The sequence below is a fragment of the Cladophialophora bantiana genome (assembly GCF_000835475.1).
Source record: "Cladophialophora bantiana CBS 173.52 unplaced genomic scaffold supercont1.6, whole genome shotgun sequence".
Lineage (NCBI taxonomy): Eukaryota > Fungi > Ascomycota > Eurotiomycetes > Chaetothyriales > Herpotrichiellaceae > Cladophialophora > Cladophialophora bantiana.
In genome coordinates, this window is record NW_015971580.1 from 773,456 (window position 1) to 787,992 (window position 14,537).

The following is a 14,537-nucleotide window of genomic DNA, read 5'->3' on the forward strand; positions in this document are numbered from 1 at the left end:
CCAGGGTCTTGATTGGTGTCGAGGAACTGCACTCCTGAGAAGTCGATCTGCAGCCCTATTGACTAACCCACTCAGTACTCGTACAGCTTTTAACTTTCTTTTTTTTTCCTCCTCGTGCAAAGAGACAAGAATAGAGATTCTTGGGACGGGCCAAATTATTCAGGGGGACAGAGTGATGATTGTGACTGGTGTTTTCAACATGGCAGAATCACAACCGAGAATATTGTAAAACGTGCTGACAGATAAGGTCTCTACATACCTAAGCATGTGGTCGAGACGGCGATCAATCAAACAGACGGTCTCCTCCAACTCTCTCATGCAGCCAAGTTCCAAGACCATCCGGTACCTGCAGAAGCCTCGAAGCCTCCCCTGAGGTGGGGCCCACATAATGTTTGGATCCAACCTACCACAAGGGGCTAGACCAGTGCAGTTTTCCTCACAGCGAGCGTAACGGACACCGCAACAAAGGAATCCCAAGGCTTGACCAGATACAAGAACACCAGGAGCAAAAATCACAGTGACAAGGGTGAAGCTGCTGACAAAGTCGGTTGCCGTTCTATCCTGTCCATGGACACAGGGGAGCAAAAATGACTGGATGAGTCGCGATCCTTGTTGATATCTGGTCTCCTTTACCGCACTTGCTTGCCCTAGGCCCGAACTACTCCCCGTACTCCGTCGCGTAGGGTGCTGAATGTTCTAAGGCCCCCTCATCTTTCACATCTGGAAAGAGTCTTGCAATCATTGAAAGTCTCAAGCTGCTTTTGGAATCGGTGGCGCTACCCACCCTCGACTTCGCTAAACTAACGGGAGCTTTTTCCCTTTCCCCTGATATTCGATCCGATCAGAATGGGTACTGCAGGCGCTTCGGAACAACGGGTTCCACCAGCATCTTTCCCTATCCATCTCCTTGCTGCTTCTTCCGGGAGGAAATGGGGGGTTAGCATCGAGGGCCCCCACGCCCATGCCCTTCTCGCCTTCTACATATACACAGCCCAAGGTCAGGACGCTTCCTTTGTCCCGTCTGCGCGCGCACGTGAGTGACGTGTCCGACGTTGGCCACCATGTTCTCGATGCTGACGAGTGTTGTTCGCAAAAGACCGTCGAGCATTCTTCTTGTTCTGTTCTTGCCGTTGATCACTCTCTTTTATTTTCGCTATCTTGTCGCGCAGCAACACAAAACTGAACGCCTCGTGACGGATTTACATTCCTATGTCGCCGAATACCCTCTCGATATTGCCCTGCCAGACTTCGCCTCGGTGGCCAACCAAGTGGCTGCTCTTTCACAGCTAGCTGGGCTTTACATGCGAGAACAGACTCTCGATCGCAGTCGGCTGAAAGAATCCTTGGCTCACCTTTTTCCCTGGTGGAATGAAGACAAACTGGCCTACGTGCCGTGGAAACACCAGAAGCGGCAGAAACCGTGGTCGAAAGGAAAGGAGGTCCCGCAGACGGGCATAGTCGTTTGTGTCGGTGATGGAAACGTTGAAGACGCCCTCTTTTTGATCACAAACCTCAAAAAGGTCCTCAAGAACGAGCTCCCCATAGAGATCGCATATGCTGGCGACTCGGACCTGTCCCCTCACACCCGAACATTTCTCCGTGCCACCTGCAAAGACATACACTTTCTCGACCTCTCCAAAATCTTTGACAATTCCCTCATTGGACTCAAGGGCTGGGCCACCAAACCTTTCGCGCTGATAGCCAGTCGATTTCCCCGGACCATCCTCGTGGACGCCGATGCGGTTTTCTTCTCAGCTCCCGAGCGGGCATGGGATGACTACGAGGGCCTCCGCGACACAGGGACGCTGTTCTTCCACGACCGAGCCGTGACCATGGACAACAGCGAGAACCGCAGAAGATTTGTCGCCGAACAACTCGGCAAAGCCGGACGGGAGCCATCCGCTCACCTCAACAGCAGCTCGCTTTTCTACAAGGGTTACATCGGAGAGGAGGCAGACTCGGCGGTCGTCTATTTCGACAAGTCTCGACCCGAGCTGTACGTCACGGCACTGTTTGCCGCCTGGATGAACGTCCAGGACGTCCGCGACGCCATTACCTGGGACACATTCTGGGGCGACAAGGAATCGTACTGGCTCGCCGCCGAGTTGACGGGGATTCCCTACGCCTTTGAGCCGTGGCAGGCGGCGCGGTTCTCGGAGGCGCTGAGCAAGCAGGAGCAGGAGGTGTTCAAGACGCCGCGGATCTGCTCGCCGCACATGGTCCACTCGGACGCGGCCGACGACGAGCCCTTCTGGACCAACATGGGCATCTGGCAAAACAAGGAGGACAAGAGCCTGGGCTTCGCCAACTGGACACACTGGTACCTGGGCGCTCCCATCAAACAGACCATCCAGACCACAATCGCATCGAACCTGACCCTCGAGCCCGTCGCCGACGACAGCAACGTGACGCTCTCCGTCCCGAAAAATGCCACCGAGGTTCTGTCGACCCAGGCCGCCTGGTACTGGCGCGACTGGACCGAAGACGCCCGCGGCTGTCCGCAGCACGACGAGAGCCGCTGGAGGCCCCTCAGCCGCGAGTTTTTGGATCGTCTCCACTCCATCATCGCCGAGGCGGAGAATATTAGATATGCCTGGACGAGAAAGAAGATAGAAATGAATAATTGAAGAATAGACATTTTTTGGGGGGGCTTTGCTTTGTTATGTCCAGTTCAATTCAGGGGCGGTCTTGTGTGTGTTTTTTTTAGCCTCACAAATGGGTATACTGGGACGGGATATGGGATATTATGGTCAATGGTCAATGGTCAATGGCAAAATGGCAAAATGGCAAAAGGCACGGAGTCTTTGGCTACTATGTGCTATACAAATCGTTTATTACGTCACTCTAGCTTCTTCTTGCTCTTCCTCTTTCCTTGCTCTTCCGGTTTCCCTTTGGCTGGCAGTATTAAAACCGATCCCCCTGCTCGATACCCTTTCTGTGATGAGTATGCGCACTGTACGGAAGAACCCCCTCTGCTTTCCAACGAATCTCCAAGTGGTCCTGTTGAGAGATTCACAGCAGGCAGGCAGGCAGGTCTCATGGAAGTATGTTTGTGGGAGTGAGTGAGTCCGCCCATTAAGCCTGGCTATCGTTTTCCATGTCTCTCTTTCTATACATATATTCATCCTCCACGTATCTAATAACTCTGATGTCGGGTGGGACAGTTACATACACACGCTTGATGTACATATAGCTAGGCGGTGCGTTCTTGGGTCTCTGATCTGATCTGACCCCGACCCTGACCCTGACTGACGTCCTTCCTTCCCAAGGTTGATTCGTTCGGCCTTTTCCGTATTCCGGCGTGCCAGTTCCCCATCAAAATCCGCCTTTCTCAGTACAACCGGCCTTGCTGCATAGATGATTCTGTGTCGTCAGTCGCTTCAAGTTACATTTGCATTGCATTGTTGCCACCCGAATCAATGTCCTCATGCGGTCGACGGCGTTGTGTCACCATCGGAATTCCATTGGTGGTTAGAACTTTTTTCCGATTTGGGCCGGGGGGGTTCCTTTTTCGTGGCAAAATGATAGAAACCAAAACGGTGGAAAGGTTGCCCATAGAAACAAAATCATTTCCCGATTATTATCTGTTGCCAGATCCTTCTCCCGTCCGTCCTATGGTACGTATGGTGGTTTTAAAATGGCATGATCCAATCCACCGGGTATGACCAGCGCCCTGTCGCTATAGTCAAGTAGATCTGCAAGGGGAATAAAATGTCGTCGTCGTTCTTCGTACAGTTCCGATGAGGAGTATGCCGTCTGCCATTTCCCCTTTATTTTTATTTTATTTTATTTTTTTCTCCTCTAGCTTTGGGCCAAAATCCACTGCGGCCATCATCGCGGCCCATTTCATCCCGATTCATCCCTCATATGACGGCTCCATCCTTCCACTCCCACTTTCCATTATCATAGGAGAGTTCTTCCTTGGACAGGCCCTTGTAGGGAGCAGCGATGATTTCAGAGTAGTACGAGGCGACTTCCATCGTACAGTCCAGGACGTCTTTGCCCACGGCGGTGTACCGCAGGTCCCATTCGGTCTTGTTCCGACTGGACATGTCGGAGAGGCGGACTCCGTCCAGATGGGCGACATGGGGCAGCTGGCCGACAAACTTGGACAGGCTCGCCAGCTGCATGATCTGGACGGTCGAGTCGGCCACGGACAGCGTGAGCGTGAGGACATCGTGCTTGGGCCGCCGGTCCCATTTGGCGATGCTGTTGGCGATGACGATCTTACCCTCGCCGCACGGGTCGTTGATGGCCTCGGGCGTCATGGCTGCCGTGCCAAAGTCGATCGGGCCCGACATGAAGCTGAGGTAGAAGTTCTCGCCGTGCGCCGTCATGATCATCAGCTCTGGTCGGTACATGGCCAGGTCGTCGGTGCAACCGATGTTGATGTGCGATCGGGGGAATCCGACCCACGCATTCAGGTCGGAATGGGTTTCCAGCTGCAATGGCACCATATTTGTCCCTCCGGTCATGCGCCCGTTTGCGTTCAGGCCAGATCCTTTCAACTCGTCCGGGACGTTCTGCTCGTACACAAAATGGCACCAGCCATTCAGGGTGTGGCATTTGAGCACCCGCAGCGGGTTGAAATCGTAGATGAAATGGATGTAGTGACTGGGCCACTTGTAGCGTCCCGGCGCAATGGGCTCGTGCTCGTTGATAAAGAAGGGCGCCCAATTCTTCTCCGCGTGCGCCCTCTCCGTCTGGCCCGTGATAGTCAAAACAGTCGTGTCGTTGGAAAAGGGTCGAAAAATGTACATGGCCCGGTCGCCCGTTTTCAGGTCAAATTGCATGTTGAAGGTGACAATGGGCTCAGCATCTTCGACTCCCTCCTCAAGAATCACTCGCGGGTCTTCGGGCCCAAAGTAGCGGTCGCCCTGCTTGAAAGGGGCAGGGATGTTGAAGACGGTGGGGAATTTGATCTCTTCGCTCTGCCACTGGATGGTGTAGTTCTTCAGTTCGTTCCAATTTTCGTCGTGGAGTTGGCCCGCCAGGAAACTGATGACGGGCTTGTGGCGGAGGCCATTATCGTAGAAGATGACTCTCGTGACAGTCAGGAAGACCTTGAATTTCTCGATCCACACGCTGGACCCGGACAGCCTGGCCCAGGTTTTGGCCACCATCTGGCGGAACGTCAATCCCTTCTCCTGCTTAGAATAGTCGATCATCGGATGGCCCGCCAACGATCTTGCAATGTGCTCCAGGTCATCTTCGAGATACAAACTGTTGTGCACCCGGAGCTCCCCCTCGTGTCTCAGATCTTCGCAAGTACGGCTTGAAAGGTCTCCGGTGTTGACGAAGCCGGTTATCGGTATCGACTGAAAGCCTTCTTCGTCGAGATAGGTCTGCTGCCGGAGCGCATGAGGCAACCGGGTCTGGGGGGAAACTTGTCAGCGGGAGACAGAGAGAGCCTGCGGGCCGCCTTGTGTTAGGTGCTGGCCATACCTGGAGGGGTTTTACGTCTAGGGCACCCAGGAAGAACCGCAAACACAGGATCCCACACAAGACTCCAATGATCCTAACTTTGCGACTCGTCCATGGGATGTTCCCAGGCATTGCATACTGCTGCAGGATTTCAAACTTCATCTTGACTGAAGAGGACGTGTCTGGCATTGCTGAGAACATAGGATCGACCAAGCCCAAGACTCCCACGTCATATTTGCAACATTGACAAGCACATCGAAGCACCAGAAGAGAATTCTTGTGTCCAACGTGAGGAACTCAGGACATGGCGGGATAAACCAAAAAAGTACTCCGTTAGTCAATGCCACTTGGAACCCTTTCCCCTGAGGGTGAAAACCCGCCCGCAAAGAGTTTGGAAGCAGATCCGGGAGCGGGTCTGTTGAGATACGGGCCAGACGATAAGAGACCGAGACTCGTGAGTCGGTTGGACCGACAGAGTGCAGGACCTAGCCGTGACCCTGCCATTATTGGCCTTTGAGCGTCAAGAGTCCCGATCGAATGCTGAACGGAGTCCTGCAGAATCTTTTTGGGATAGGGGGCTCGGTAACAGTCAGGCTAGACTGGTGCAATTTCGGATTGAGGCAGCGGGTCCCCTGTATTGCTGTACTGTGCTATGTATGTGGCTGTTTCCATGTATGGGCTGTACAAGTATTTTTCAGGGGCTTAAGGGCCGAGGCTGTTGCTGTTAGGGCCTCTTCTAAACAAGGCTCCACCCACTCCACCAACAACGCCAGGTACCATTTCTGCACCCACTAAATTATGGCGACATGGCTGACGCCACCAGAGTATTGGGTCAAAGCAGGTCTAAGTCGATCAAGGTGGCCTCGAGGGTCTGGAGTCTTTTTGGCTCGTGAAAAGACTAAGACAAGAGTGAAAAGAACACCCCTAGCAGCGAATACTGTTCTGTTCCAGACGCGAGAAAGAATGCGATTTCCAAACTGTGTCCGGATGTCATTGCCAGAGTGTGGCGCCAGTATAATATAGTCTTCATGACATCACCATTGAACTGTCACATGCGTCTATATATAATCCTTGATAGCCGGTACTGGCAGATTGCGATTCCTCCCGAAGAGCCCAGAGCTGGTGAGCTTGCACCTGCGATCGACATGATAGTACAGAGCTAACAGGGTATGTATCTTTTCTGACGTGTATCAAGTCCAACTACTCGACTAGGAAATGGAAAAGCATACTCGTAGAAGAGAACGCTCTGCTTTAAGTATGCAGAATAGGTTCTGAGGTGATGAGCAGTAATGGGGGATAATCACCTTGTCACCACAAGAGCATTCAAGAACATCTACCGAGTAGCCCAGGTCCAACTGAATTCACTAATACTCTTGGTCAGTATGCCACCACTTTCAAAATGTCAAGTACGGTTCCCAGAAGCGATATTTGCCATCCTGCATCAACGAGAATGCCCCTCTCGGGGCTGCCGGAGGTCAAAACGCCCGCCCGCCCTTTCTACAGAAAAAGCCCGTTGAACGGCTTGCGCATTGGGCAGCGCAGGTCTCCAAAGAGCGCCACGACGCGTATGCCACGACCGTGTATGAACATTGGCAGGCGATTGGCAGTGTGAGTGACTCTCGCCCCCATCCAGACAAGTGATCGCAAGGGGTGATGAAGGTTACCCGCCCCCTGTGTTTTCTCCTCTCCCCCCCTGCGCTGCAAAGTCTCCTCATTCGCCAATTGGCCCTTGTCTACCCTGTACCTGTGGGCCGCCGTCCGGGTACCTGACGATCGTGCCACAGACACTCGGCGTCAGCAGTGACGAAGGCCGTGCCCACAAATCCTTTGATATTCTCACAATCATCGGTATCGGGGATTGGAACAAGAGGGGAGTTGTTCTGTCTTGGGGTGTGAAGCCAGCATAGCACTCCACCGATGTCCCCTATAATCCTACTGCGATTACCTAGGTATGTAGACCTTCTTCACCCAAGGGGAAATGCAGGCCAAATGATAAAGCAGCCAAATTTTCAGGGGTCCGTCCGTACCTGGCGCCCTACTCCCCACGCTATGCTAGTTTTACTCTCGCTGACGACTCCAGAAGTTTGGTCTCTAAACGTTCCTTTCTGGCTTCATGACTGAAGGCGGCGGCAAGGCCTTTTCGAATTCCCGCTCGATGTACAACGGAAGATTAAACTTTGCAGTCCTCGGAAATGGCGGTAAGAACAGGCCTGCCGAAGAAATAATCGGGCTGATTGGTACTGACCACTGAACCATATAGCTCAACCGTTTATTATGGCTGCCCACAGGGTCCTGTTGTGGTTGACCCCGAGTTTTGCCTCGAGAACCAAATCCACAAAAACATTGCCAACAACGTCGCCCGACAAAATTTCCGCTCTCGACGGCCTTCGAGGCATTGCGTGTCTTATTGTTTTGCACGAGCACTGGACGTGCGCGGTCGATGATCCCTGGCGACCATACGCTATCAATGAACTCGCCGCTGGTTTCATGTGGAAGCCTTTTGTAATCCTCTTGTGGGGCGGAGAGGCGATGGTGAACCTGTTCTTCGTGATTTCGGGTTATGTCCTCTCGTATAAACCGCTTGGGATGTTGTACTCGTCCAATCCTCAAATGATGTATGAATGCATCGCGTCCTCGGTCTTCCGCAGGGCCTTCCGCCTTCTCCTTCCGACGATGGCGGCCGTGGTGATCATTGCAACGTTGACGCAGATGCGAGCTTTCGAACCGGCAAGGTACGTATGCAGCGACCTCAATACGGCGCAGATCGAGGCATTTGACGCGAGGAACAACGTGACCCAAATGATCGAGGACGGCATCTTGCTCGAGAGCCCACAGCCTCGTCTAATGCGCGAAGAGCCCCCGCCGTTGGCCGAGACGTTTTCTGCACAGGCCTCAGACGTTCTTACTGAGTTCTCCATGCTCGCTAGAGGTTCAGTGCCCGGGGAAGCAAGCCAGCATGACTACTTTGTCTACGATGCGCATGTCTGGACGATTCCAGTTGAGTTGAAGTCGAGCATGGCCATCTTCATCCTCATAATGGGAACATCGATGCTCGCCAGCGGATGGCGACTTTTCGTCCTCGCCGTTATCGCACTGTATTGTGCCTCGCAAGAATATCGCAGCATTTGTCTCTTTATAGGAGGAATGATAATTGCCGAGATCGATCTGATTCGGATACATCTGGGGCATGCAGCACAGTCACAGGAACGCGGCCCGATACTTGGGAATCAGTCGCCGCCGCGGTCGCCCTCGCCCTCGCCCTCGCCCTACAAGATTTTACAGTGGTTCCAACATCCGGACGTGGCGTCAGCCGCTTGGGGTCTCTGCTTTGTCGTCGGCCTGTACATCCTCTCCATCCCCCTTGTCGAGCCGGTCACAGCTCCATCGTATGTGTTCCTGGCCCGACTCCTCCCGGCATACATCGTCGACAAGAACAGGCTGGTCCGGCTGCTCGGCGCCGTCATAACGACATGGTCGTGCGTCAACGCCGAAATCGTCTCGCCCGTCTTCAACAACGACATCGCCCAGTACCTGGGCCAGATCTCCTTTGCCCTCTACCTCACGCACGGCATGATGATCCGGTCGCTGGGGTACGTGGTCATCGGCCGGCTGCGGTCTCTGACGGGGGCGTATGTCCGCGAGGAAACGTCGTTGGCCCAGTTCGTCTTCATCTGGCTCTTTGGCTACGTCATGATGCTGCCTTTCTTCCTGTGCGTCGCCGACCTGTTCTGGAGATCGATCGACGTACCCTCGGTGAAACTGGCGCGGCAGATCGAACGGCGCCTAAGGCGGCAGGGACAACACCAGCACCACCACCAACAGCAGGACTGGTGGCCGCGGAACAAAGTCCCTTGACAGATCGATCCCCAAAGATTTGGCTTATCATTGTTGTGGTTGTGTTGCTGATATGGATATTGATATTGATGAAAATGTGAAAAATCTTAGAGTGGCAGCCAGCCAGTATGTGCCTGTCTATGTGCCTGTCTGTCAGCCAGTCCGTTGCCCGAGGCGCGGGCTACAAATTTAATTTTCTGAATCTTTCCATCAGAAAAAGGCCTTCTCTGCTCTGGGACCTACCTGGAACTAATCGTACAACTGCTTACCGGTTGCATTGACCTGGCAAACAAGGAGGCAAGTGCGGCAGCAAGCAGGCAGGCAGGCAGGCAGGCAGGCAGTCAGTCAGTCAGGCATTAAGGCTCACGTATCGTAAAGTCTACATCTACATCCGCATGTAATTGCAAACATTCTGTATCCTGGCAGGGACCACCCGCCTGGCTGACTGGCTGGCTGGAGGCAAAGCATACAATCATCAGATGAGAACGTCTTACGACCCTTGAAGCCTGAAACCTGTAAACTTGATTGATGAACGAATAAATACCAGTTCCCATTGATTATGTAGACAGCAATAGCTCTTCTCATACCACACCATAATACGCCATACCTCAATGATAAGAAAAAGACTTTTCCAGCTTTTCGGACATGGCGCCACACAGCCCGGCCGCATGAACACAATGATACTCCGTAAGTACCCTCGCACGCCGGAATTATATGCACAATAAACTGCCATGGAGCTATTCGCTCGTCACTCATGTCACGCGACAGTAGAGAAGAGAGTCCGACATGTTCGCCAAGGAGTCATACGCAGCGTTAGTCGCTCCGCGTCGTTTCATTCTCATGTCATCTCATCCAATCGTTCCGTGTCCTTTCGCCGTCGCCGGTGAGCTCCAGTAAAGTCCAGTCTCGACTCTGGGAGAAAATCATAGACAAGTCGAGTATCATCAAATCCAACCCCAGGCGCAAGGATTGAGCAAGCAACAGCGTCGTCCGGTTCAAGTATCCTAATCATTGTTTGCAGACAAGCCCGTCAAGCACATGCCGGCCGCCCCTGTCGTTCACTTTTTCTTTCCCTTGGGCACCTCTTCGGGCAAATATCTCGAGGAGACATCGTCCCCAAACAAAGGCATATCTCCTTTGCCGCCCATCTGCATAAATTCCTCTTGCTGCCGGTTGGCCGCAGGATGTTCCTCCCTTTTGTTGTCCTCTTCGTTCTTTTCAGCACCCTTTGGCTTTTTACCTTTGTTGTCCTTGGGCGGGCTCATCCTAATATTCTTTCCACTAGGGTTCTTGTCCCACACCTTCACATGCGCGGGTGAACCAGGAATATGGGTTTGTTGACCGCGAATCTGCTGGCCTCCGTTGAGATCTACTACTTTGCTCACCTTAACATCGTTGATGTTGGCCAGCAAAGTACGTTCCCGTTGGACTTTTCGCTTGGAGAAGTCAAACGCACTCATCTGCCCGGTGAGACCGTCAAGCGAATCAGCAGGGTTGATGTAGCCTGCGTTCCTTGTCCAGGGATGTTCGAGGCACTGATCAATGGTAATCCGCTTCTCCACATCGACTGTGAGCATACGGTCGATGAGATCAAGTGCAGGGTCGCCAATCGAGTCCCAATATGGTGATGGATAGTCAAACCGGCCCATTTTGATCTGTTGGGCTAGGGTGTATGGGTTTTCTCGTGAATAGAGCTCGTCGGAGAACGGTGGAAACCCGCAGAGACAGATGTACAAGACCACGCCGAGAGACCAGATGTCAACCGCTTTGGTATATTTTCGATGACGTGTATTCTCCAGTATTTCGGGCGCGACATCTGCGGAATGTCAGTTATAACAATTGAGAAGCAGTAGTTGACACTTACAGCTTGGTGTCCCACATAACGTAGTTGTGAAGGACTCCTCTCCTATGATCTTTGCTAGCCCGAAATCTGCCAACTTGACTGACAAATTCTTATCCGTTAGCAAGATATTCTCTGGTTTGATATCACGATGAACGATGTTCCGTTCGTGCAGGTATTTCGTTCCCTGGAACAACTGAATGAAGATTTTCCTGGTCTCAGCCTCTGTCAACTTCTGTTTCGTCACAATCAAGTTGAACAATTCGCCTTCAGCGGCAAGTTCCAGGACAAGGTAAACTCCATCCGGTTCGTCGAACGTCTCTTTCAGGCAAAGCACATTGGGATGGCTGACACTCATCAATACAGCAATTTCTTGTTCGAGTCCCTCTGTCTGAGATCGTTGAGACTCTCCCATACGACGTTCGAACTTTTTGACGGCGAACTTGAACCCGGTTGATCTTTCCACACACAGGTACACAGTGGCAAAATGGCCCTTCCCCAATTGTTGTAGGATTCGGTACCGCGAGTTGAAAGCACTCGAGTCCCGGCTTCTTGGGTAACGGAAGACAAATCTGGCCTCATCCAAGATAGTAATCTCATCCCCATCTTCTAATTCCCTTCGCTTGTTCCGGCCCAGGAATGCCTCGTTAACAAAGGTACCGTTGCTCGACAAGTCTTCGAGAATAGCCACCGTATCGCCGTTTCGAGTTTCGTTGAAGATCAAGCAATGGCGATTCGAGACGGTTGGAATATCAAGTATCATGTCACATTCTGGATGTCGACCGATTAGATACCCGCTCGCCGGAAATCCTTTGCTTGTTTTGTCCTGCTCATATTCTGCCTCGGCTTCAACCAATTCCTTCTTTCCTCGCTTCTTACTCTTGACAGTAGGTCTCGAAACCTCGAGCGGCTTGGCGGGAGCGGGACAGAATGCCCTTCGTTTCATCTGCAGCCTGTGACCGTTCTCCGCCATAGGGAACAGATAGCCCCAAGTCCCATCCTCATCATTCAAGTCAGGCTCGATGTCTCTAGGAGGATAGACGAACTGGGATAGAGGTTGGGTGTCTTGAGGTGAAGATTGTGGAAGAAGTGGTGGAGAGGTTATGGGAGTGATATGGCGGATCTGGCTGGGGCGGCCTTCTGGAGGAGTAGCCGTGTGTTCCTTGAACGTTTCGGTAACGGTAGACTCATGGTTCGTCAGAGGAGAAGGCAGATATTGGTTCTTGAGAGGTGTGTGCTGGGCATCCTTTTGAGACTGCGAAGAGATTCTTTGGGATCTCCGCGGTTTCTTGATTTCCTGGTCGTCGCCGGTGCTATGCTGTTCAGCCAGTCAGAGTCAATGGCGAAGCAACCAACGCGTTGTTTCTCACCCGATTCCGCTTCAAACTGCTCTTCTCCTTCTTGGGACCCATAACTCCCACACCCCCACAGAGGCTCCGGCGCAGCTGAGCCCACGTTTATCAGTTAGACGAAGCTCCTTTCCGCGATGAAGAGGCTAGAGTGACTGCCTATGGTAGGGTCCGCTGGAAGGATCTTCTTCTTCAAAAAAAAATTATATATTTTCAAACATTGGAGCAAGAAAAGTGAGTCGTAGTAGATAGAAACACGGTTCTCATTGAACCGCGAGACGTGCTCATCGCAGAGCTGCAATTGGGCGACAAATGAGCATCACGTGCTGAGAGGCTGGGGAATTGGCACGTTTGATCCATGTTTGCCTAGTTTGCCTGGTTTACCTGGAGCACGAGAAAGCTGGCCATTGAAATAATCACAACAAGACCTGTCGAGTGTATGGGATGTTCTATGGGATGTCACGGAAGTGAGGTGTCGACCCTCAAGAAGACCAAACCACACGCGCCACCCGAGATACTGGATATCATGTCTAGACCCTGAAATCGCCAGGACAGCGGTTCGGAGTGGAATGAAGACAACGAGTGAAGATCAGTTGCTATTGTCGCAGCAATCAAAACTCAACAATCGATCCCAATGCATATCTGAGCTTCACACCCTGGTTGAGGGTGGCCAAATTCATCCTGGGTTTCTTGATCTCGCCGCTCCCAACCGTCATAACTGCGGTGAATATGGGCAACTTCTGGAGCCTTTCTCAGCTCTCTGTCGAAGTGTGCGCCGAAATTTCTGATCACGAGATCAAGACATCTCCAAAAACGCATGCTCATGAATCGATCTCGATTGAGAAGGGAAGGAAATGCAGAGGAGTTTCCTGCTTCCATTAGAGCCCGTTTCGTTCTGTGAAAGAGTGGATCTACCATTTTCTCGCTTCTCAATACCTCCTGGTTGTGATCCCCGGTGCAAGCGCACTCTCCGGGCAAATCCTTGAACACGCACCCAACCGCGCATGTGCACGCGTAACTCTCTTAGACAATCCTCCATATTTGAAGCCATGTTGCATCGGGCCCATGGGTTTAGATCAAGCTTGGTGGGGCGGTGATACCACGAGAGCTCTGATCTTCGGTAATCCCCAGTAAACAAGGCTGACAGCCACGAAAAAGGCTGGTGGTATAACTAGATACATCCAACCCAAGTTCTCAACTAGTCCGGGATAGGTTGCGCCATAAGCCAGGAAGGCATTCGACAGACGCAACTAATGTTGATAACCCCAACATAAATTTAAGGGAGAACCGGTCTCGGTGCCGCTTCGGCTCTGGCCTTCGCGGTCCAAATGAGCGTGGAACTCTAGCGTTTGAATATGCGATCGACTCGGTTGTAGTACTGGCTCCGCGGCTTTGCTCCGTGCCTGACGGCCCAGTTGTAGGTGTTTCGGGCGATCCAGCGGCCCTTGCTTGCGTCGACTCCGTAGAGCCGAAGGATGTATGCGAGACGAATACCACCCCCAGCAAGGCAACAATTAGCTACTACGTCTAGGAACCGTTAGCCACTCAAGAGTGATATCTCAGCAAGAGTCAAGCTGTTGTAGATAGGAAACCGCGCATACCTCTAGGAACATTGAAGAGCAAATGTCTACCAGGACTCGGCATACAAGGAACACTGAGAGCAGTAGCCGATATGCTAGAAGCCTTCTCAAGGAGCCTGGTATCGTCTGAACGTCGCATCACGCATAGATTTCACGGAGATATTTCCTGATGGAGTCGCTCAACCCAGATATAAGCCACCGCGCGAGATTGATAGACAATAATTTGTAGAGTCTAACAACGCCGCTAATGAGTGCAAGAACAAGCAGCAATATTGAAATGGCCATAGAAGGAAAAGCTTGGACATTCCTCGGCCTTTGGTGTCCGTAGAAGGCAAATGGCATGCGAGCCCAGAGGAGGGACCAGCTCCTGTGGATCAATCCCAAAATCCCCCAACCGTCAAAGTTGTTTTGTGGGCGCTATAGCAGTTACAAGCAGAATGATGATCACCCCTATAGCTAGCAATCTCCAAAGACGATGTCCAGGTTTCTTGAAGGTAGCTGCGAAACACG

At 52.3% G+C, this 14,537-nt stretch overlaps 4 protein-coding genes across 4 annotated transcripts; 2 read left to right on the forward strand and 2 right to left on the reverse strand.

Annotated features, from left to right (window-relative positions):
* Positions 1-1,061: 1,061 nt before the first annotated feature.
* On the forward strand, positions 1,062-2,627 carry Z519_04600 (uncharacterized protein; the record flags this gene model as incomplete). Its single annotated transcript, XM_016762346.1, has 1 exon — positions 1,062-2,627. The coding sequence occupies one exon, from the start codon at positions 1,062-1,064 to the stop codon at positions 2,625-2,627; it is 1,566 nt and encodes a 521-aa protein (XP_016621293.1).
* Positions 2,628-3,863: 1,236 nt separating this feature from the next.
* Z519_04601 (uncharacterized protein) lies at positions 3,864-5,586 on the reverse strand (the record flags this gene model as incomplete). Its single annotated transcript, XM_016762347.1, has 2 exons — positions 3,864-5,375; positions 5,446-5,586. 2 exons carry the CDS (start codon positions 5,584-5,586, stop codon positions 3,864-3,866), a joined length of 1,653 nt encoding a protein of 550 aa, XP_016621294.1.
* Positions 5,587-7,537: 1,951 nt separating this feature from the next.
* Positions 7,538-9,279, forward strand: Z519_04602 (uncharacterized protein; the record flags this gene model as incomplete). The annotated part of the gene is made up of 2 exons (XM_016762348.1): positions 7,538-7,622; positions 7,685-9,279. The coding sequence occupies 2 exons, from the start codon at positions 7,538-7,540 to the stop codon at positions 9,277-9,279; spliced, it is 1,680 nt and encodes a 559-aa protein (XP_016621295.1).
* A 1,037-nt stretch (positions 9,280-10,316) lies between these two features.
* On the reverse strand, positions 10,317-12,510 carry Z519_04603 (uncharacterized protein; the record flags this gene model as incomplete). The annotated part of the gene is made up of 3 exons (XM_016762349.1): positions 10,317-11,074; positions 11,123-12,416; positions 12,469-12,510. 3 exons carry the CDS (start codon positions 12,508-12,510, stop codon positions 10,317-10,319), a joined length of 2,094 nt encoding a protein of 697 aa, XP_016621296.1.
* Between the last annotated feature and the right edge of the window lie 2,027 nt (positions 12,511-14,537).